The following is a 24,667-nucleotide window of genomic DNA, read 5'->3' as shown; positions in this document are numbered from 1 at the left end:
TTAAAGGTTTAAAGATACTGTCATTAAAATAAAATTACTTAATTTGACTTAAAGACGTCACTATTTCTTTATAATATTTGGTCGAATGCATGTCATTTAGGTTATGAATGAAGTATAGGCTAATACCCAACACAAGGAAAACAAACACCTACTTGCATATGCCTACATTGTTACATATGTGTAGGCCTATGTCAGTTGTTACATTCTAACAGTGCACCACAACGGAAGTGGAAATAATGCTACATATGTCAACCATACCTTAACAATTATTGTCATAATGTAGCCTTTCTCATTAGTCTATGAATTATATTTCCAAAAGGAGCAATATAATTATTTGGAATTCAATTTAAATGTCCTCTATCCACCGTTTAATTTCTTTGTGTTCTTATCATTGTACAATAATATTTTTATGATCCGTCTGTCTATTTCTCGATCCCTCAACATGCCAGGACATGTGTCCCTTCCACAAACTGCTTGCCTGGATATGCCTGCGCGCACATAGGCTACTGTATCTTGGAGGGTGTCTCTTTAAAAGGCGGAAGGGGTGGCCTTTACAGTGGTAACGTTAGTCTTATCTAGCCACCACTATTGCTGCTGTTGCTGTATAACTTTGAGCTTGTTGCGGGCTGTCACATGACGGAATGTGCTCAGTAGATAGATATGTGTGTATGTGTGCAGCAGAAGAGATCGGGCCTACTGTAACAGCGAGTATGATGTGGCGTTTCGTTTTCCATACCAACTGAGCTGCGTTCGTCAGTAAAGGCGACTTTTGAGAAACGGAGATCGCATTCGAATTTCCGTTCTTTTTCGTTTTTCGATCCTCACTGACAACAATACGCAGCGTTCTTGTATCCAGTCTCATTTTAAAAGGGACTTGAGAGTGAAAGGGAATTTGGCAAGATGGCAGCAATGACAGGAGGGATAGGACTATGCAGGAATTAATCGCTTCCATCACCATAGCGCGCAGTGACTGTACGCTTTTATCCGTGGCGGACAGCTTCAGTGTGATGACGTTTTACCAGGTTCTCCGTGTCTATTGACGAAGAGGTTCAAATTGGTGTATTCACTTGCCTTGCATCAATGCTCGATTTGATCTTGAACGCGCAAGGTAGGAATGTGCAATCCGCTCATTGATGAACAAACTCGCGCTACACAGTAGATTACTCGTGAACGAACTGTAGTTATTGTACTGTTGTTATCAACATTGCTCCAGGCGAGGAGAAATACGACGAATATGCAGGCGAGGAGAAATACTAGGAATATGCAGCAACCCGTTTTGAACTGTTGCGATTGTCAAATGTAAAGTCGCTGTGGCTTGCATATGGAGGGAGAATAGTCATCTTTTAATAGTTATGGTGCTAAGACATGTATAATGGTCCACGAGTAATACGATTAAAATATATCCTGATCAGCATAGCGGTGCTTTTTTTTTGCTACTAGAGGACTTTCTCAATTCACGCAGAGTTGATAGTGACCCTTGGGGACTGCTGGTCTGGAATAGCACAAAGGCGGGGGCACGCATTCATGGAATGCAAATTTGACAACTCTCCACTACTTATCTACTGACCTTATCAGCGGGCAGCAGGGACGTGCAAGTGACTGAAGGAGAGATGGCCGAGGTTCCAGCCCCCAGCATTCACACTGAGTTGGACGTGGCCATAGACCCAGACTTCGAGCCACAAAAACGGCCACGATCGTGCACATGGCCGTTGCCCCGACCCGAGTCCAATTCTGGCAAACCAGAGAGCAACGACACTGACGTTATACCTGAGGAAGACGATGATGAAGAGGAACAACATGCCACTTCCATGGCCATCAACGTCAATGGCACCAGCTCCAGCTCCAGCCTGGGAGCAGACGACCAGAACAGCAACAGCCCTACGGCCGAAGGACTGCTGTCCAGACAGGAAAATGGAGGCTCCCCGCTCCCCTCCCAGTCCCCCACGGCCACTTCTGGCACAGTCAGCACCAGCAGCCCGGGGGCGCAGACTGCACGGAAGTCCTCGTCGCGCAGAAACGCGTGGGGGAATCTCTCATATGCTGACCTGATAACCAAAGCCATAAGCAGCACGCCAGACAAGAGATTGACTCTGTCTCAGATTTATGAGTGGATGGTGAGATGTGTGCCGTACTTCAAAGACAAAGGTGACAGTAACAGCTCAGCTGGGTGGAAGGTAAGCACAAACATTTTCCTCATCTCCTCATTCATTCCCCCTTCCTCCCTTCCCCTGTCATCAAAACAAAAACAATAACAAGAAACACATGTCTAGCGAGTTTGTGCTTTTGGATGTTCCCTGGCTTTGTTTATAAACATACACACACGCTGTCATTCTCTCTCTCTCTATTTCCCGCATTTGGAATTGAGAAAAACAAAAAACAACACGAAACTTTGTTTCAGCAAGTGAGTCCGGACTGTCTGTAGCTTATTTAGAGAGACTTTAATCAAATGAGTTTACGACGCATAGAGATTGATACAATTAGGCTCCATAAATCATTAGACTGTACAGTCCTACAATTAATCAACATTTTAAGAGTAAAGAACAAAACATGATTGTGCACCTGACCATTGCCCCGACCCGAGCCCAATGCTGGGAAACCAGAGAGCAACGACACTGACATTATACCAGAGGAAGAGGACGACAAAGAGGAACAACATGCCACTTCCATGGCCATCAACGTCAATGGCACCAGCTCCAGCCAGACAGTCAGTTCAAAATGTTATTTATATATTTGTTTTGTACATCTTAGGCTAATGCCTGCGAACCTCTGGGTCAGGTAGGCTACTGTAGGCCTACTATCGATGTTGTTAAAACTGCAGTTGGGGAATTACATAACGACTTGGAATGCTGCGGGCTCGGGTGAACAGCCTGGGGTAAGACTACCTTCAAAGGGGACGCTATGGTCGCAAAGTGCCGAGGGATGGGACAACTCACGGTGTCGGGGGCCCGTGGAACTTGCCTCGTTGACCGAAAAGGCCATATATTCTCACGAGGGGATGAGTTATCTGTGCTCAGGCGGCAAAGGGGGCAGCTGGAGTAGGTCTATGTGCAGCTCATGGAATATTGGGCTTGGAGGGCCTGGTGGGTAGGGTACTCATGTTTCAGTGGACATAAAAAAAACTGGAAGAGGCAGGATGCATGGACAGATGTCGTTACTACATGATCCCCCATGGCTATGCCTTTTATAGTTCTGTAATTTTGCTTTTCAATCACACAGATCAATCAGCCGGCCAGGACAATGTAGTTCAATATAAGACAACCAACGACACCAGCTTTAAGGTATCAACATGTAATGGCTACTAGCATTAGGAAAACATCCAATGAAACTAAAGACCAGCTTTAGTGACAGGTGTTCAACAAGGCAACCATGGTGTTTTCACCCGCGTTCAGTTTGTGATTTCACTGTCAGTTGGGGTCCAGGACAGAGTGGTTAGTTTGTCGTCTTAGGTTTCATACAGGTCAGATGGGAGAGCTGGCTTTGTTGAGTAGATTTGGTCAGCAGATCCTAATAATCCCTGTTGGTTTCTCTCATCTCACTGAATGACGTCACTCAGCAGACTCTGGGTCATGTCTTATGAAGGAAATCAATTATACATTTTCCCATTCAAGGCTCTTGACACATGCATAGGCAAATAGAGTGCCAAAAAACACATTTGCATTATGTAGATTAGGGTTCTCCAACATTTTCTAGCATGAGAGCTACTTTAAAAAAAATGTATGTCACTTTTTTTTTCTAGCTTTCAAGTAGGCGCATTCTTCTCTTCCTCTCCTCTTCCATTCTTTGTGTACAAGAGAAAGTAGTGCACTATGTTTTCTGTTAATATACCCGGTAAAAAAGAAGGCTTAATAAACAACACTAAGGGGGCCAATTTAAAATCTGTGATTTTTGGGGGGTTTTTAATATTTTCCAAAATTCTGTTTTCTCAGTTTTATTTTTCCTGGTATTAGGTTGTTTGTATTTTTTTTCGCTCTCAAAATTACATTTGTTCATAGAGGAAAAATGAAATTCCATGTCGATGGTTAAATCAGATCTGAATATATTTTGTTATAGGTTGTATCTATTGAGGAATGTGCTGGTCTGACAGAAAACAAACATATTTATTTTTCAATATAATTCCCCTTTAATTTGGCATTTGGCCATTTAATTGTGGGTCTAGGGAGTGAAGAATGTGCTGGTCTAGCGATGGTTCTGTACTGCTGCTGCTCATGTCACAAAGTCTGCTAATAGCAAATAATAGATACAAATTATATACTTACTCATGAATACAGTACCTCTGCCAGGTAAGCCTACCTTGCAGTTAACATTGAATTGAGAAGGTTTTGGGGAAAGTATTTCTGTCAACCCACAAGACTGTTATCACATCAACTGGCTACACATGGAGTGGTGATATTGCTGGAAATTAATTGGCAAATATTGTGTTAAGTTTGGCTTTTTAAGCCAATAGTGGCTAAGCAGGGGTGGTATAATGTCAGTTGTTTGTGAGCATGCGGTGTTGGAGCATGCGGTGTTGGATTCTTGTGAGATTGTTTTAGAGATTATTTTTTTTTGAATATCCAAAACATAAAATATGCTTGCAGTGAAGCCGCTCAACAACTACATCACACCAGTCATCCAATAGACTCCCATTCAGAGCGACACACAGAAGCATCCAGGGTCAATGCCCTGCTCAAGGGCACGTTGACAGATCTCCCACCAGGTCAAAAAACATGAACATGAACCCTCCAAGATCCCCCTCACAGTTCCCCAATAGCTGTCCCTCAACCATTTGAGACTCCTCCCACAACCCCCCCACCCCCAAGAATAAAAATAAAAATAAGATACAATTAGTTCCATTCCCCATCCCCAAGAACCCCCCCACCCCAATGCACCAACAACCAAGAAAATGAACTAAAGAGAACAAAGAAAAATACAGGAGAACACCGCAAACAATGCATATATATATAGAAATAAAAAATAACATAAAAATCATAACAGCAATGCCTACTTTATATGTTTTGTCTGCGTGTCTGGCACTATTACATGTATGTGTGTGTTCTAGTATGCGTTTATTTGAATGATAGTGTGTGTATATGCATGTGTACAAACACCTGCACGGCATCCGCCTCAGGCAAACCGGCATTAGTTGTAAATACACTGTCATTCAAACATACTTTTTATTATGTTTTATTTTGACTTTATTTAAAAAAATCTTTGACCATCATTCTATCTCCCGCACAGCAACTCCGCTCCCACTTGTCTCCAATTCCACATCCCAACCCTCAGCTTCCCTCTGCCCATCCCACCTATCTCTGCTGGCCCCCCTCTTCAGATTTCTCTGCACCATATACAGTGCCTTGCGAAAGTATTCGGCCCCCTTGAACTTTGCGACCTTTTGCCACATATCAGGCTTCAAACATAAAGATATAAAACTGTATTTTTTTGTGAAGAATCAACAACAAGTGGGACACAATCATGAAGTGGAACGACATTTTTGGATATTTCAAACTTTTTTAACAAATCAAAAACTGAAAAATTGGGCGTGCAAAATTATTCAGCCCCTTTACTTTCAGTGCAGCAAACTCTCTCCAGAAGTTCAGTGAGGATCTCTGAATGATCCAATGTTGACCTAAATGACTAATGATGATAAATACAATCCACCTGTGTGTAATCAAGTCTCTGTATAAATGCACCTGCACTGTGATAGTCTCAGAGGTCCGTTAAAAGCGCAGAGAGCATCATGAAGAACAAGGAACACACCCGGCAGGTCCGATACTGTTGTGAAGAAGTTTAAAGCCGGATTTGGATACAAAAAGATTTCCCAAGCTTTAAACATCCCAAGGAGCACTGTGCAAGCGATAATATTGAAATGGAAGGAGTATCAGACCACTGCAAATCTACCAAGACCTGGCCGTCCCTCTAAACTTTCAGCTCATACAAGGAGAAGACTGATCAGAGATGCAGCCAAGAGGCCCATGATCACTCTGGATGAACTGCAGAGATCTACAGCTGAGGTGGGAGACTCTGTCCATAGGACAACAATCAGTTGTATATTGCACAAATCTGGCCTTTATGGAAGAGTGGCAAGAAGAAAGCCATTTCTTAATGATATCCATAAAAGGTGTCGTTTAAAGTTAGCCACAAGCCACCTAGGAGACACACCAAACATGTGGAAGAAGGTGCTCTGGTCAGATGAAACCAAAATTGAACTTTTTGGCAACAATGCAAAACGTTATGTTTGGCGTAAAAGCAACACAGCTCATCACCCTGAACACACCATACCCAGTGTCAAACATGGTGGTGGCAGCATCATGGTTTGGGCCTGCTTTTCTTCAGCAGGGACAGGGAAGATGGTTAAAATTGATGGGAAGATGGATGGAGCCAAATACAGGACCATTCTGGAAGAAAACCTGATGGAGTCTGCAAAAGACCTGAGACTGGGATGGAGATTTGTCTTCCAACAAGACAATGATCCAAAACATAAAGCAAAATCTACAATGGAATGGTTCAAAAATAAACATATCCAGGTGTTAGAATGGTCAAGTCAAAGTCCAGACCTGAATCCAATCGAGAATCTGTGGAAAGAACTGAAAACTGCTGTTCACAAATGCTCTCCATCCAACCTCACTGAGCTCGAGCTGTTTTGCAAGGAGGAATGGGAAAAAATGTCAGTCTCTCGATGTGCAAAACTGATAGAGACATACCCCAAGCGACTTACAGCTGTAATCGCAGCAAAAGGTGGCGCTACAAAGTATTAACTTAAGGGGGCTGAATAATTTTGCACGCCCAATTTTTTTCAGTTTTTGAATTTTTAAAGTTTGAAATATCCAATAAATGTCGTTCCACTTCATGATTGTGTCCCACTTGTTGTTGATTCTTCACAAAAAAATACAGTTTTATATCTTTGTTTGAAGCCTGAAATGTGGCAAAAGGTCGCAAAGTTCAAGGGGGCCGAATACTTTCGCAAGGCACTGTATCTTTCAACTATGCTGTGATGTTTAACGTACAATGTCTATCCTATTCGAAAAGAATCCACAGATTGCGAGTTGAAGATAAATATTTTCACTAAGAGTAATTGAATGACCCGGTCTCTCCAGATCTCCTATTTCTAGGGTAAATTTTAGATCAATGCTATGCATTTTCAGCCATTCCTGAACCTGAGACCAGAAACAGGCTACCTGGGGGCAATACCAAAATAAATGGTCTATTGATTCTGTATCCTCATAACAAAATCTGCAGAGTTTCGATGATTTTATGCCCCAAATAGTCAACATTTTGTTGGTGGCACGAATTCAATATAATAATTTTAGCTGAAAAGCACAAAGTCTTGAATCTTGCATTGTGTTATATATCAACTCATAGACCCTGTACCATGGAATTGGTACATCAAAAATCTTGTCCCAACTATTTTGCAATCTGTATGGCACAGTTGTCAACATCCTGGTCCTCAAATCAAACTGGAATACTTTCCTATTTATGCTATTTTTATTCCTCCGCCAGATCCTTTATATTGGGCAGACATTGTGGAGCCTAGAGATACACGCTTGACCTCTCCCCTCTCTGCGGCCCAAGTAACTTAGTACTGACAGAGAACAGATGACTGCAAATGGCGAACAGTATTATACTAAAATAAACATTCTGATGAGAAGTAACTCACAAGCATATAATGAATATAAAACATCTTATCTATGTTACCAACTAATTCTGATTATTCGCCAACAACCATTTAGGGTAAAACTTTTGATTAAGTGAAGCTTTTAGAGAGAGGTTTAGTGCTTTTATATTTAATAATCTCAACCCACCCAATTCATATTCATTATATAGATAGGCTCATTTGATTTTCCTGGTTTAGAGTTCCAAATAAAGCAACATATTTTTTTGCTCATATGATTTGAAAAAGGAATAATCAGGAGTAGGCAGCGCCATAAGTATGTGAGTAAACTGATATATGACTAAGGAGTTAATCAGGGCAATTTTTCCATAAATAGACAGGTATTTACCTCTCCAGGATCTTGTCTATTTTTAAAAGTTTTCTATTGAAATTCATTGTGGAGAGCTTACTTGTGAGATTTGTTTATGACAGTTTGGTATGGAACACATGACAAATTGCATGTACTTTTGGAATTGTTTGGCAAGCTACTCATAGGTGACCTACTGGTAGCTCGTGGTTGACCTGTTGGAGACCCCTGATGTAGATAATCAATCACATTTAGTGCAGTCATGTAGATCATCCATCTTTCACTGAACACAGTTCTGAGTAGTTTGGGAAATGTAAAAATTCAGCAGTGACTACCCGTCGGTCATGTTTTGAGCCCCACCTGTTGCCTGTTTTTCATGTTATTTTAAATCAATACATGTCACAAATCAGTTTGCAATCAATAGAAAAATATATAAACTCTGCAAAAAAATAAACGTCCCTTTTTCAGGACCGTGTCTTTCAAAGATAATTCGTAAAAATCTAAATAACTTCACAGATCTTCATTGTATAGAGTTTAAACACTGTTTCCCATGCTTGTTCAATGAACCATAAACAATTAATGAACATGCACCTGTGAAACGGTCGTTAAGACTCTAACAGCTTATAGACGGTTGGCAATTAAGGTCACAGTTATGTACACTTAGGACTCTAAAGAGGCCTTTCTACTGACTCTGAAAAACACCAAAATAAAGATCCCCAGGGTCCCTGCTCATCTGCATGAATGTGCCTTCGGCATGCTGCAAGTAGGCATGAGGACTGCAGATGTGGCCAGGGCAATAAATTGCAATATCCACACTGTGAGACGCCTAAGACAGCGCTACAGGAAGGACAGCTGATCGTACTCGCTGTGGCAGACCACGTGTAACAACATCTGCACAGGATCGGTACATCCGAACATCACCCCTGCAGGACAGGTACATGATGGCAACAACAACTGCCAGAGTTACACCAAGAACATACAATCCTTCCACCAGCACTCAGACTGTCTGCAATATGCTGAGAGAGGCTGGACTGAGGGCTTGTAGGCCTGTTGTAAGGCAGGTCCTCACCAGACATCACCGGCAACAACGTCGCCTATGGGCACAAAGCCACAGTTGCTGGACCAGACAGGACTGGCAAAAAGTACTTTCACCGACAAGTCGCGGTTTTGTCTCACCAAAATGTATTGTATACTGCTGCATTAATGATGGAATATGCCAGGGAGATGTGTATACTGTAGCTAAGAAAGTAATACTAAGTGTATGTCATGTAGTAACCTGTTAGTAGCCCATTTGGTCCCTTTCCCCCTCATAATTCAGCCTACTGTTCTGACTTTGTGGTGCACATGTAGTCTATAGCCTGTTTTAGAGAAATGTCATCATTGAATATAGTAAGAGCTTTCATTGTCTGCTTATATGCTCCCTTTACTTATCCTTCGGTACTGACTTGGTGTACAGGAAGAATACTGTAAGAACGACCCTTGTTCTGATATCTGTTGCTGTACGTTTCAAAAGTGCTGAACAAATAGTTATATTGACTACGTCAGTCTTAGCTTGCTCTTAATCAAAATTAAGGATTGCCTCTTCTCCTCTCATTCCCTTATGTCATAGTTTGTACATCTCAATTGTTAGTAGAAACCACATTAGACATTAGATCTGGTATAAGATAATTCAGAGAAAAAAAAACTGTAAAAAAAAAATGGTACCTCTTGTTATCATTTGGTACCTCTTGGTATCAATGGTATCTTTGAAAATCGAGAGAAAGGCCTTAATGTATTATTCCATGCCAGGTGCAATTTAGATTTTAGCCAGTAGATGGCAGTAGTGCACGCGCAAATTTTTATACTGATCTAATGAACCATTGTATTTCTGTTCAAAATCAAGACTACCCAAACGTGCCTAATGTGTTTATTAGTAACTTTTCATGTTCAAAACTGTGCACTCTCCTCAAACATTAGCATGTTATTCACCGTAATTGCGAATGTAAATTGGACAGTGCGGTTAGGTTTACAAGAATTTAAGCTTTCTGCCAATATCACATATGTCTATGTCCTTGGAATTTTTTTAGTTACTTACAAACTCATGCTAATCGCATTAGCCTAACTGTCCCGCAGTTCACCCACCAACCCTGAAGAAGTTTTAAGCAAGTCAGCTATGGCGGTAAATGAGGCTGAATGAACTGTTTTGCTCCCAGGTAAGGCTCCGCTGATAACCAGGTGTAGTGGTGGTAAGCATTCATTCCATGGTGCTGAAAAGAAAGCTCTGCTGTTGGGACAGCTTTATGTAGGATCTAGAAACTTGTGGGCATTGTTTGTCACCGTTATGGTGCAATTCATGTATTGTTTTGTGTTGTGTAGTGGCTTTGCTGGCATGTATCCCACGTATATTTTTGGGGAGTTTGCCCCACCAAGATGTACTTGCTAAAATCGCCACTGAAAGTCAGTCTTTGTTGCTAACAATTCCAGGGTAGACCATGGTTGCTCCACAGGGAATGTAACTCCTGTCTGGAGGGAGAGGTCTAGTTTGGAGTTGCCAAATAACTCAACTCCTCCATGGAGTTGATCACAGACTAGAGTTTTTTTTTTATGAACCTCTGACTCCTTGAAGTCGCTGTGCTGAAATCCATACTTTATTTTTTTTAATCAAATACAACCACCAACTGTTTCTTCATTGTTGTTGCTCTAAGATGTCAACTCAGCACGAATGTGCATGTGCCAATTGAATCTCAACAAGGAAACAGTTGGTGGTTGTATTTGATAAAGTATGGATTTCAGCAAACAAAAGAAAGGCATGCAGCAATAGACAACAGTAAAGGTTTAAGAATTTCCATGTTTAATGTATCATGCATAGCAAGTCGGAGTTTAATTTCAAAACCTCTAGTCTCCTTTCAACTTCATGGAGGAGTTGAGGTACTTCACGAAGTTTGAAGCTGCTGTTGAAATGTGTGCTAAGTGTAGCTATGGTATGGCAGAACAAAGGGAGAGCGAGAGAGACCAAAATAGGGCCTGTAAACATGCCTGAAGCACAGGTAAGTGTGTGTGTGTGTGTGTGCCTTTTTCTCTGTGTGTACATGTGACTGTGTGTGGTTAAAGTGTGTGTGTGTGTGTGTCTGTGTTCCTAGCGCTGCTCCAGTGAACTTTGGGCCCCTATGTTACTTAAGCCTGATGCAACAAGCAGTCAGGCAGCTCAGAGTCTAGACCCCCTCAACAGCTGCAGAGCAGAGGCCCATTCTCAGGCTCAGTTATGTCACTGATGCGGAGCAGGGAGATAAACATATACATACATACATACACACGCATCCATGCATGCAGTGCCTTGCAAAAGTTTTCATCCCCCTTGGCTTTTTTCCTATTTTGTTGCAATACAACCTGTAATTTAAATGGATTTTTATTTGGATTTCATGTAATGGACATACAGAAAATAGTCCAAATTGGTGAAGTGAAATGAAAAAAAATAAACTTTTTTCAAAAAAGTAAAAATTAAAAATTATGGAAAAGTGTCACATGATTTGTCACATGATCGGGGGCAGCATTCGGAATTTTGGATGAAAAGCATGCCCATTTAAACGGCCTGCTACTCGGGCCTAGAATATATTATATGCATATAACTGGTAGATTTGGATAGGAAACACTCTAAAGTTTCCAAAACTGTTAAAAAAAGTGTCTGTGTGTATAACAGAACTGATTTAGCAGGCAAAAACCTGAGAAAAATCCATTCAGGAAGTAGTTTTTTTTGGTTTTGTAGTTTTCTATTCAATGCCATTACAGTATCCATTGACTTAGGACTCCATTTGCAGTTCCTATGCCTTCCACTAGATGTCGCTCGTCTTTAGAAATCGTTTCAGGCTTGTATTCTCATAAATGAGGGAGTAAAGACCAGTGTGAATGAGTGGACCCTAACGTGTCGCAGAATTTTTTTCAGGCACATGTGCATTTCTTGTTTACCTTTTTATATTGACAAAGTTATTGTCCGGTTGAAATATTATAGATAATTTAGGATAAAAAAACAACCTGAGGATTGAACATAAACATCGTTTGACATGTTTCTATGAACTTTACGGATACAATTTGGATTTTTTTTGTCTGATTGTTTTGACTGAGTTTGAGCCTGTGGATTACTGAAGAAAACGCGCTAACAAAACGGAGGTTTTTGGATATAAAGAGACTTCATCGAAAGGAACATTTATTGAGTAAATGAATTTCTTCTGATTGTCACCATATGAAGATCATCAAAGGTAAGGGATTAATTTTATCTCTATTTCTGAGTTTTGTAACGCTTCTGCTTGGCTGGTTACTGTTTATAATAATTTGTCAACTGGGCTATGTTCTGGGCTAGGTATGCTTGAATTTGGCGCTCTGCAACCTCACTGGATGTTGGCCAGATGGGACGCTAGCCCTAGAGAGGTTAAGCAAGGGGCACCACCAAGCAGGCGGGACCATGAAGACCAAGGAGCTCGCCAAACACATCAGGGACAAAGTTGTGGAGAAGTGCAGATCAGGGTTGGGATCTAAAAAAATATCCCAAAACTTTGAACATCCCACGGAGCACCATTTAAATCCATTATTAAAACATTTAAAGAATATGGCACCACAACAAACCTGCCAAGAGAGGGTCGCCCACCAAAATTCATGGACCAGGCAAGGAGGGCATTAATCAAAGAGGCAACAAAGAGACCAAAGATAACCAAGAAAGAGCTGCAAAGCTCCACAGTGGAGAGTGGAGTTCAAACATGTTTGGTGTTTGCCAAAAGGCATTGTGGGAGACTCCCCAAACATATGGAAGAAAATTGAGCTTTTTGGCCATCAAGGAAAATGCTATGTCTAGCACAAACCCAACACCTCTCATCACCCCGAGCATAACATCCCCACAGTGAAGCATGGTGGTGGCAGCATCATGTTTTGGGGATATTTTTCATCGGCAGGGACTGGGAAACTGGTCAGAATTGAAGGAATGATGCTAAATACAGGGAAATTCTTGAGGGAAACCTGTTTCATTCTTCCAGAGATTTGAGACTGGGAAGGAGGTTCACCTTCCAGCAGGAAAATGACAATAAGCATACTGCTGAAACAACACTCAAGTTGTTTAAGGGGAAGTGTTTAAATGTCTTGGAATGGCCTAGTCAAAGCCCACACCCAATCCAATTGAGAATCTGTGGTATGACTTAAAGACTGCTGTACACCAGCAGAACACATCAAACTTGAAGGAGATGGAGCAGTTTTGCCTTGAAGAATGGGCAAAAATCCCAGTGGCTAGATGTGCCAAGCTTATAGAAACATACCCCAAGAGACTTGCAGCTGTAAAAATATTTTGCGTCTTCAAAGTGGTAGGCATGTTGTGTAAATCCAAATGATACACCCCCCCCCCCAAAAATCTATTTTATTCCAGGTTGTAAGGAAACAAAATAGGAAAAATGCCAAGGGGGTGAATACTTTCGCAAGCCACTGTACATACACTGTTGCTAAATAAACACATGCATTAAAAACTCACATATATACACACATGTATTTGAATGAAATCCCCCCCCAATGTTCCAGTTATTACATATGCACTGTGTAGTACATTCCAGACACATGTTAATTTTCTTGAAAACACCTCACGCACACACTCACCTAGGTTCCACTTTCTAGGATTAGTTTGTGTGTGTGTGCTGTATTAAGCTGGAGGGAACATCATTCTTGAAGTACAATTAAACAATAACTCATCCATTCATTTGTCACAGTCATTTATTGCTGTGTTATTGCAGTAATGTCTGTCATAGACTGCATCCCATCTCACCTCCAACCTCCATTTGGTCAGGGGGCAGTATATGAAAACGTACCCCAATAAACCAGCAGAGATAGATGGTGATTATCATTTTAATGGACTTCCCTTCCGTCTCCATGGTGTATGTGTGGATCCTCCAGCCCCAAAATTATTAGTGCTCCTATCAAGATAGGGGAGAGGATGTCACTTGGGGAGGGAGGGATAGAGGGAGGGAGAAAAATGGAAGAAGGGGATGAACAAAAGCCATTAGGCCTTTATCAGATGTCTTTCTGTGAAGATGGGACGGGAGAATGCTTTGGAGGTTGTTATAGTGCTGACAGCACCCCTTTACTGTCAGTGTTTGTGTACAAAAGACAGGCTGATGGATTTAATTCTGGAGTCATAGAAACAGGCAATAACAATGAATGTCTATTCTATTGAAAGGCATTGAAATACAATGCCACTGTGGTGATTTAGGAATGTGACACGTTGATAGCATATTGTCATGGCTTCTATAAGATCAGCAGCATAGAACCACCAACGATATGGGACACTAGTATAGGTATAACGAGGTTGTAAGAAAAATGTAAGCAACCCCTAGTTTGAAACAAATAGGATTTGCATGTGCATGCGCCCTGGCTGATGGAGCACCATCCACGAAACTTCGTAAAGACTCCTAAAGCAAAATAAATAAAGGAGGAGGGAGAGGAGAGTACATTTAACAAGCTTTGTTCCAAATTGCTGTATTACAGCTGCCCTTTGGCAATGACCCCCAATACAAGGGACTCTGGGTGTTTGGGGGGTTAGGGGCACTCGTTTATAGGAACCATTTGCTCCAGGGCTTCTTTCTTTCTCCTTCTCTTCTGAATAGTGTCACAGTCTGAACAGTGTGCCTGCATCTATATTACAGACCCACTTTCTATTTCACATTCTAATCAATGGTGCCGTCTGCCCCAGGGACAAGCTGCATGTTACATTACCAGTTGATAGTTTACATCTATGTTAATGACTGTTTCTGTAGCAGAGTAGGCCTATAATGTCATTGTGTTGTTGTGATGGTGTATGGCTGAAGAGGGGCGGGGACAATGATCTTACTGATGTTCCAATTGACAGGTCAGGTAGTGAGAGGGCTTGACATTTACAGAGCTGACCGTTTGATACCTCTCTCTCTTTCTTGCTCGCTCTTTGTGTACAGTGCATGTGAGTACCCCCTGATTTGGTGCAATTTGAACTGACTGACGAGGGCGCATTAAAGTGTAATTTTTCACTGTTCAGTGCAGTAATTTCCCCTTGCCTGGCTACCCAGACTCCTTTCTCCAGCTTAAAACCACTCCCTCGTACTTTAGTTTATTCTCCACAATGGGTCTGGAGCTGAGTACCTCCCTGACCCCCCTTCAACAAATGCGAACACATTCGGGGTAGTCTGATTGGTCAAGAAACTGATGGGTTGGGCCAGAACACACGTGGGTAAAGCGGTGGTTTGAAATGTCATCATTGGTTATAGATGATCCAATTGCTGATTACTTTGTTTTGTACAACGCCCCTCGTACCCCTCGTAACCACAAATGATTTCAATGATGGTAGTCTCAGACCAAAGTATGTAGCAAATGACAGAACAAGATGAATAATTTCGTGTGAGTCGTCAGGCCAATGTTCCCTATCCTCTCTACTCTAACCCATGTCACACTCTTCTGATCTGCTCTGTTCAAAGCTGCGTCTCAATCATTCTCTGGATTAATTCAGATCACTGTATACATTTTTAAGAGCATGTTCTTGGCTGAAGGGAAAGTGTACCCTCGCTCTCGCTCTCAGTCTCTCTCTCTCCCCTTTTCTCATTTGCTCACTCATTATCACTCGCTCTCACTCTTTCTCTCTCACACACACACACACACACACACACACACACACACACACACACACACACACACACACACACACACACACACACACACACACACACACACACACACTGCTAGCCCCCTCATTTGGCTGGATGTAAAACAGTGAAGTGAGCAAAAACAAGTTGTCCCCCATAGCACTTCTCCTCACTACAAGCAGAGCCCCTGAAGTCTGCTGTAGCCTCTAATAAATGAAGAAAAATCTCCTACAGCTCTCTGTATTTGCACTACTCTCCCATTGTTAATCTCCATGACTCGGTTCCATCTTTTTGTTGTTGTTGCTCTCGACCAAAATTAAGATGCATTCCTAAAATGGATGGCAATAGTGTGTGTGTGTGTGTTCCCTCTGTGCTCTGTGGAGGAGCCAAGCTTCAGATAGGATCTCACTAACAATCACTCCCATCATGCCTTACACACTGATTACACTAAAGACAGGGATGTGGTTAGACTGGCACACGCAGGTGGAAAACCTTAGTGTGTGTGTGCCAGGTTTACGTCACTGGAGACACACACACACACACACACAGATGCATTTTGGGAATGCATCTTAATTTTGGTTACGGCAGCACAGGGCCCTATTGTAAAAATGGTGCATCTCAAACAGTTGACCCAAGTGAGACCCAATTCACCCCGTTTACATATGTCTTGGAGACTATACAGTCCACCCCTAGCTGGTTTGTTTATATGAAACTGGAAATAAGCAGTGCTTAACAGGAAGTGTTACTGGGAAGGAGCAGGATAGAGACCATGGCCTACCGTGAGGAGAAGCACAGGCTTCTTTAATGACCCTCAAATTACTACCTTCCCCTCTGAACCTGTCACTGTGTGTGTGTTTGTGTTTTCACACAAGCTCTGGCTATGATCTCTCTCTCTCTCTCGCTCTACCTCTTTCGCCACCCCCCTCCCTCCCAGTTCTCTAAGTAGCGTCTGTGTAATGTGAGTCTGTGGCGCCATGGTGATGGTCTGAATAATGTGTCATTTTAAATCCCTGGTCTGGAGTGATGTAACTCTCTGCAGTGTGATGTGCACAAGTCACGCAATGCTGAGGTCGACTCTGTTCCGCTCCTCTACTTTCCTGGTCCACTCCTGTGGTCCTCACCCCAGTGCTTCACTTAGACAGGCATATTCTCATATTTGATTAATTACACACAGACTGGTGGGTGCTGGTGTTTAAAACGGGTTTGGAGGAGGGGGAATATGGGGGGTAGAATGAATGGTTTGGCATGGGTATTGAACTCTCTTTAGATTTAGTCTTAGTCATTTTGACTAAAACATCATTACGTCTAAATTTGTATTAGGATTTAGTCTCGTTATTGTCAAAATGACAAAAACTGTCAGCCATTTTAGTCAACTAAATGCCCTTACATTTTAGTCACATCACCATTTTTTGTTTTTTTGTTGTTGTCATTTTTACCCCCTTTTTCTCCCCAAATTTTGTGATAACGATCTTGTCTCATCTATGCAACTCCCCAATAGCCTCACGAGAGGCTCCAAAACATGACCCACGAAGCCACGCTTCTTAACCTCTTGATGCTATGGGGGCGCTATTTCATTTTTGGATAAAAAGACGTGCCCGTTTTAAGCGCAATATTTTGTCACAAAAAGATGCTCGACTATGCATATAATTGGTAGCTTTGGAAAGAAAACACTCTAAACGTTTCCAGAACTGCAAAGATATTCTCTGTGCGTGCCCTAGAACGTGAGCTACAGGTAAAATCAAGATGAAACGGCATCCATGAAATGAGCAGGATTTTTGAGGCTCCGTTTTCCATTGTCTCCTTATATGGCTGTGAATGCGAGAGGAATGAGCCTGCCCTTTCTGTCGTTTCCCCAAGGTGTCTGCAGCATTGTGACGTATTTGTATGCATATCATTGGAAGATTGACCATAAGAGACCACATTTACCAGGTGTCCGCCCGGTGTCCTGCGCCGAAATTGGTGCGCAAACCTCAGCTGCAAGTATTTTTCCATGGAATTCAGAGAAGAAAGCAGGCTTCCACGAATGATATATCAATGAAGAGATATGTGAAAAAACACCTTGAGGATTGATTCCAAACAACGTTTGCCATGTTTCGGTCGATATTATGGAGTTAATTCGGAAAAAGTTTGACGTTGTTGGTGACTGAATTTTCGGTTCGTTTCGGTAGCCGAATGTGATGTACAAAACGGAGTGATTTCTCCTACACAAAGATTCTTTCAGGAAAAACTGAACATTTGCTATGTAACTGAGAGTCTCCTCATTAAAAACATCCAAAGCTCAACCAAATAAATAAAATCATTTACCTTTATCTGGTTTTTGTGAAAATGTTGCGTGCTAAATGCTACTCAAAATGCTAAGCTAGCTTTGCATACTCTTACACAAATTAGTGAATTGCTATGGTTCAAAAGCATATTTTGAAAATCTGAGATGACAGTGTTGTTAAGAAAAGGCTAAGCTTGAGAGCAGGCACATTATTTTCATTTTATTTGCGATTTTCAGAAATCGTTAACGTTGCATTATGCTAATGAGCCTGAGGCTTTATTCACGATCCCGGATCCGGGATGGGGAGTTTCAACACCCACTCACTTAACTCGGAAGCCAGCTGCACCAATGTGTCAGATGAAAAAACGTTCTACTGACGACCGAAGTCGGCCTGCTGGCCAAACCCGGACGACGCTGGGCCAATTGTGCACCAGCCTATGGGACTCCTGGTCACAGACAGTTTTGACACAGTCTGGGATCAATTCAAATCAAACTTTATTTGTCACATGCACCGAATACAACAGGTTGTAGACCGTGAAATGCTTACTTACATGTCCTTAACCAGCAATGCAGTTCAAGAAAGAGTTAAGAAAATATTGACCAAATAAACTAAAGTAAAAAATAATAAAAAGTAACTATAACTAGGCTATATACAGGGGGTACCGGTACTGAGTCGATGTGCAGGGGTACAGGTTAGTTGAGGTAATTTGTACATGTAGGTTGGGGTAAAGTGACTATGCATAGATAATAAACAGCGAGTTGCAGCAGTATTAAAAACAAATGGGAGGAGGGGTGTCAATGTAAATAGTCCGGGTGGCCATTTGATTAATTGTTCATCAGTCTTATGGCTGCTGTTAAGGGGACTTTTGGTCCTAGACTTGGCTCTCCGGTACTGCTTGCTGTGCAGTAGCAGAGAGAACAGTCTATGACTTGGCTGTCTGGAGTCCTGACAATTTTTTTCGGCCTTCCTCTGACACTGCCTAGTATATAGGTCCTAGATGGTAGGAAGCTTGCCCCCAGTGATGTACTGGGCCGTACGCACTACCCTCTAGTGCATTACGGTCGGACCCCAGGCTGTAGTGACGCCACAACACTGTGATGCAGTCACTCGTTAGGCCCGTTACATCACATTTTGTATTGCCTCATTAACCTATAGTAAACAGAAATCACTGACTTCCATGTGCACGTGTCCTACCAGCATATTTTTCTGCCTAACATCCTATCGCATGTTTGTCTTCCTAACAGCCAAATTGGCATTACTCTGCAGCAGATTAAAAAACACACCCCTTGACATACTGTAGCTATACTGTAATCCAGTGGTTATTTTAGCATGTAAATCTTGGTGGGACAAAAAAAAAAATGCAAGTGGAATAAATGCCAGCAAAGCCACTACACAACACTAAACAATACATTAATTGCACTATAACGGTGACAAACAATGCCCACAAACTGTTAGGGCCTACATAAAGCTCTACCAACACCTTAACACTGCTACACCTGGCTATCAGCGGAGCCTTGTCTGGCAGCAAAACAGTTCATTTAGCCTCATTTACTGCCTTGTAAATAAACAGCTGATATGCCTGACTTGCTTAAACAAATGTGGTTTCTAATGACAATTGAGATGTACAAACTACAGCATAAGGGGACGACAAGTGGATAAGAGGCCATCCGTAATTTCGATTAAGACAATGAGCAAGCTAGGACAGACTTAACGTTAGTCAATATAACTATTATAACCAAATCATGCTTCATTGACAGCATGTCCAATGTTGAATGTTTATCAATTTACATTTTGAAGAGAGCCCCTTAATCCCAGATTTGGAACCACACAGCCACGGTCACTGATTCCTTCCAAACCACTCGATGAATTTGAGATTTCCAACTTGTTGTGTAATGATGGTGGCAGCATCATGCAGTGGGGATGTTTTTCAGTAGCAGGGACTGGGAGACTAGTCAAGATGAACAGAGCAAAGTACAGAGAGATCCTTGATGAATACCTGCTCCAGAGCTCTTAGGACCTTGGGCTGGGGCGAAGGTTCACCTTCCATCAGGACAACGACCCTAAGCACATAGCCAAGACAACACAGGAGTGTCTTCGGGACAAGTCTAATGTCCTTGAGTGGCCAAACCAGAGGCCGATCGAACATCTCTGGAGAGACCTGAAAATAGCTGTGCAGCGACGCTCCCCATCCAACCTGACAGAGCTTGAGAGGATATGCAGACAAGAATTGGAGAAACTCCCCAAATACAGCTTGTAGCGTCATACCCAAGAAGACTCGAGGCTGTAATCGCTGCCAAAGGTGCTTCATCACAGTCTACCTGCCCACAGTCTATCTGCCCTCCAGGACACCTACAGCACCCGATGTCACAGGAAGGCCAAAAAGATCATCAAGGACAACAACCACCTGAGCCACTGCCTGTTCACCCCACTATCATCCAGAAGGCGAGGTCAGTACAGGTGCATCAAAGCTGGGACCCAAGAGACTGAAAAACAGCTTCTATCTCAAGCCCATCAGACTGTTCAACAGCCAATCACTAACACAGAGAGGCTGCTGCCAACATACAGACTCAAATCTCTGGCCTCTTTAACCTCTTGAAACTCCCCATCCCGGATCCGGGATTGTGACTAAGCCTCAGGCTCATTAGCATAACGCAACGTTAACGATTTCTGAAAATCGCAAATAAAATTAAAATAATGCGTTTGCTCTCAAGCTTAGCCTTTTCTTAACAACACTGTCATCTCAGATTTTCAAAATATGCTTTTGAACCATAGAAATTGACTAATTTGTGTAAGAGTATGCAAAGCTAGCATAGCATTTTGTGTAGCATGTAGCACGCAACATTTTCACAAAAGCCAGATAACCAAATAAATAAAATCATTTACCTTTGAAGAGCTTCTGATGTTTTCAATGAGGAGACTCCCAGCCACATACCAAATGCGCAGTGTTTCCTGAAAGCGTCTGTGTGTAGGAGAAATCGTTCCGTTTTCTACATTGCGCCTGGCTACCGAAACGAACCGAAAATGCAGTCACCTACAACGTGAAACTTTTTCCGGATTAACTACATAATATCGACCGAAACATGGCAAACGTTGTTTGGAATCAATCCTCAAGGTGTTTTTTCACATATCTCTTCATTGACATGCAGTTCATGGAAGCTTGCTTCTCTCTCTGTGCCCCATGGAAAAATACTGGCAGGTGACTTTTGCGCACCAATTTCGGCGCAGGACACCGGGCGGACACGTGGTAAATGTGGTCTCTTATGGTCAATCTTCCAACGATCTGCCTACAAATACGTCACAATGCTGCAGACACCTTGGGGAAACGACAGAAAGGGCAGACTCATTCCTCTTGCGTTCACAGCCTTATAAGGAGATCATGAAAGACAGAGCCTCAAAAATCCTTGTCATTTCCTGGATGCCAAGTCATCTTGGTTTTGCCTGAAGCTCACGTTAAAGGGCACGCACAGAGAAGATATTTGTATTTCTGGACACGTCAGAGTGTTTTCTTTCGAACAGTAGCAATTATATGCATAGTCGAGCATCTTTTTGTGACAAAATATCTTGTTTAAAACGGGAACGTTTTTCTTCCAAAAATGAAATAGCGCCACCATAAGTGTAAGAGGTTAAAAAATGTATTTAATAAAGGTATCATTAGTCACTTTAAAAAATGCCACTTTAATAATGTTTACATATCCTACATTACTCATCTCACATGTATATACTGTATGCTATACCATCTACCGCACGGCCATCGCTCATTCATATATTTATATGTACATATTCTTATTCGTCCCTTTACATTTGTGAGTATAAGGTAGTTGTTGTGAATTTGTTAGATATTACTGCATGGTCGGAACTAGAAGCACAAGCATTTTGCTACACTCTCATTAACATCTGCTAACCATGTGTATGTGACCAATAAAATTTGATTTGATTTTGAACCAAGTACCGAGTAAAGGGTCTGAATAATTATGTAAATATGATATTTAAGTTTTTAATTTTTTTTATAGATTTGCAACAATGTCAACCTGTTTTTGCTTTGTCATTATTGGGTATTGTGTGTAGATTGATGAATAAGGCTGTAACGTAACAAAATTTGGAAAGAGTCAAGGAGTCTGAATACTTTCTGAATGCACTGTATTTTGGGATGATGTGCTTTCAGATGTCTCTTGAGGTAGGTAATATTTTTCCCCGTCATATTGAGGGTACAAACACTGTCATCTACCGTGGAAACATTGCATTCAGTCTTGTTTGAATTGACACTTTAGGTAAAGTGGCTCCAAACGTCTGGTCTCATTTCCATCAACCAAAATGTTTTTTTTTTCCTGGGTCTATTTAGTCAGTTAACATCTCATGAATTGCCAAATAAAAATAGTTGTTTGATTTAATATTTTCATAACTTTTTTTGTTGGCGAACTTAACACTAGTATAGGGTGGGCTTAATATCTGGAGTTTAACCCAATAGTGGCACTTACTGCGTGGGCCCCAAATAGCCCCCTGGTACACACACACACACACACACACACAGACACATACTCACACGCCGACGTTCCAGCAATGCCTAGTCCTTGAGTCAATTTAAGTTACCATTTTAGAATTTGTCTTGCCACTATGAGTCTGGGTTTTAAAATGTTTATTTGTTTTCTTCCGAGCCTGTCTCTACGATGTACACCACTCCACCTAGCTGCCATTACCCAGCCAAGGGAGAGAAAGGGAAGGGAGAGTGTGTGTGTGTGTACGAGAGAGAGCGAGAGTGTGAGGGAAAAATATACTTTAATGACAGGAGACATGTCTTTGCTGCCATCTAATCACAGAAAATAATTGCTTTGTCTCACTTCCACCCTCCTCTCTCTCTCTGACAGCGGCATTGGGTTACAATGCTGTGTGTGTGGTCTGATGAGGGCATTGTTAGTAGTTACAAGCTTGTCTCATCGCTACAACTCTCATAAGGGCTCGGGAGAGACGAAGGTCGAAAGCCATGCGTCCTCCGAAACACAACCCAAACCAAGCCAAGCCGCACTGCTTCTTTAACATAGCGCGCATCCAACCCGGAAGCCAGCCGCACCAATGTGTCAGAGGAAACACCGTGCACCTGGCGACCTGGTTAGCGTGCACTGTGCCCGGCCTGCCACAGGAGTCGCTGGTGCACGATGAGACAAGGATATCCCTACCGGACAAGCTCTCCCTAACCCGGCCGACGCTAAGCCAATTGTGCCGCAGTGGTCTAGTGCACTGCATTGCAGTGCTAGCTGTGCCACCAGAGACTGGGTTCGCGCCCGGCCGCAACTGGGAGGCCATGTAACTGTTTGTTAAATGCTTTGTGGACTCCACTGGACAGATGTTGCTCTGTGATGAAACAAAGGTGTGTTTGAATTTTTTCTGCCGTTGTGTCTTCTTATTGTCTCAGCCATAGGCATATATATCACGGTGGCAAGGCATATGAACTAACAGGTTACAAGGCAATTATTACAACACACAGATTATAACTTGTCTTTTTTTCCCTAGCTTGGCTTCCCCAATGATTTTACCCACGCACCGCTACTGCATAAACCATGCTGTGGGCAGGTCTAAAACACTCGCACGTCGACGTTGATAACCATTTGTTTAAACTTTGTTCAGTCATGTTACCTCATTGGCTAGCTAGCTAACAATCTGGTAACTTTTCCAGTATATTTAAACATTTGGGGGCACAGAAATAAAGGAAAAAAAGATAGCTTCTTCAGGAAATCAATGATCATAGATGTGAATGAATGACAGGTATCTTGCATGTCCTCATCACAAACCTGATGTTTTTAGAGACAGTTTCTAGGGCACAACATGTGCTTCAAAAGTAGATAGAATTCATATAGGCTGTATCTCAATCAAGTAAAACAATTATTACTGGGTCTCCTAAATTTCATGTGGTGCTCTTAACTTTTTGAAGTTGAGAGCACCAGTGCTACCAATGGAGCAGTAGCGCGCACACACACACAGTGTGTGTGCATTGCTTATGGGGGCATGAAATTGATCCAGAGCCCCAAGTCACATTGGACGTTGTTCTACCCAGACACGGAGCCTGTTAGGCCAGCTTGTCCACTGTCCCGGTAATACCAAGGCTTCTCTAATGGACTCTGATGTGACCAGCTCTGTCGGTCGGTCGGTCGGTCGGTGGTGATGTGTTTTTTTTTTTTTACCATGATACAGAAGCTGGCACTTGCAAAGTGGTAGTGGCAATACACAGTGGCATAGTGTATTGTTGTTAGTCCTGATGGAGAGCTCTTTACTGCAACAGTTAGTGTAGTCTCATTTTAAATATGGGTTAGTGGGCCTTTTGCTCCCTCCCTCCCTCACTTTCTCCCCTTCCTTCTGTTTGTTTTTCTCACCCGTTTCTTATACGACTTTTGTGCCTTTTTTGTAGCTGCGGCAGAAAGAGACCTGTTTTTTTCTTTGTAAATGGAAAGGGGAACAGAACAAGATATCGTGCCAGAGGAGCCCCTGCCCTGCCGAGCCAGATGAAATCTCTCCTATTCAACTAGCAGCACACTAGCTTCATCAACAAACTGTTGGTCCTGTCTGTCACTCTATCATTGTGATGGTTCTCTTTATTTATCTGCAATCTCATTCAGCTTCAATTACAGGATGCCTCTGCTTAAAGGGAGGTTGGTTTTAGTGGTTTTACAGGATGCTTCTGCTTAAAGGGAGGTTGGTTTTAGTGGTATTACAGGATGCCTCTGCTTAAAGGGAAGTTGGTTTTAGTGGTATTACAGGATGCTTCTGCTTAAAGGGAGGTTGGTTTTAGTGTTATTCGTGGTTTTAGTAAATAACAATGAAATATTTTGTTTGGGAAATATGATGGAGAGCATGTAAGAAAGAA

At 42.1% G+C, this 24,667-nt stretch overlaps 1 protein-coding gene across 3 annotated transcripts in view; it reads left to right on the top strand.

Moving 5' to 3' along the window:
* The first annotated feature begins 551 nt into the window (after positions 1-551).
* The window catches only part of LOC135505752 (forkhead box protein O3-like), a 57,801-nt gene continuing 33,685 nt past the window's right edge, over positions 552-24,667 (top strand). For 2 of the 3 annotated variants that reach the window (XM_064924848.1, XM_064924846.1), the window contains exon 1: positions 552-2,174. In XM_064924848.1, the coding sequence (XP_064780920.1) occupies positions 1,611-2,174 (564 nt within the window). In that variant the 5' untranslated portion in view covers positions 552-1,610. The remainder of the gene's footprint in view (positions 2,175-24,667) is intronic. The other variant, XM_064924847.1, reaches the window with a different exon arrangement.

Source organism: Oncorhynchus masou, chromosome 19 (assembly GCF_036934945.1).
Source record: "Oncorhynchus masou masou isolate Uvic2021 chromosome 19, UVic_Omas_1.1, whole genome shotgun sequence".
NCBI classification, from domain to species: domain Eukaryota; kingdom Metazoa; phylum Chordata; class Actinopteri; order Salmoniformes; family Salmonidae; genus Oncorhynchus; species Oncorhynchus masou.
The sequence above is the reverse complement of the archived record's forward strand: the minus strand, read 5'-3'. Positions and strand labels throughout refer to the sequence as shown.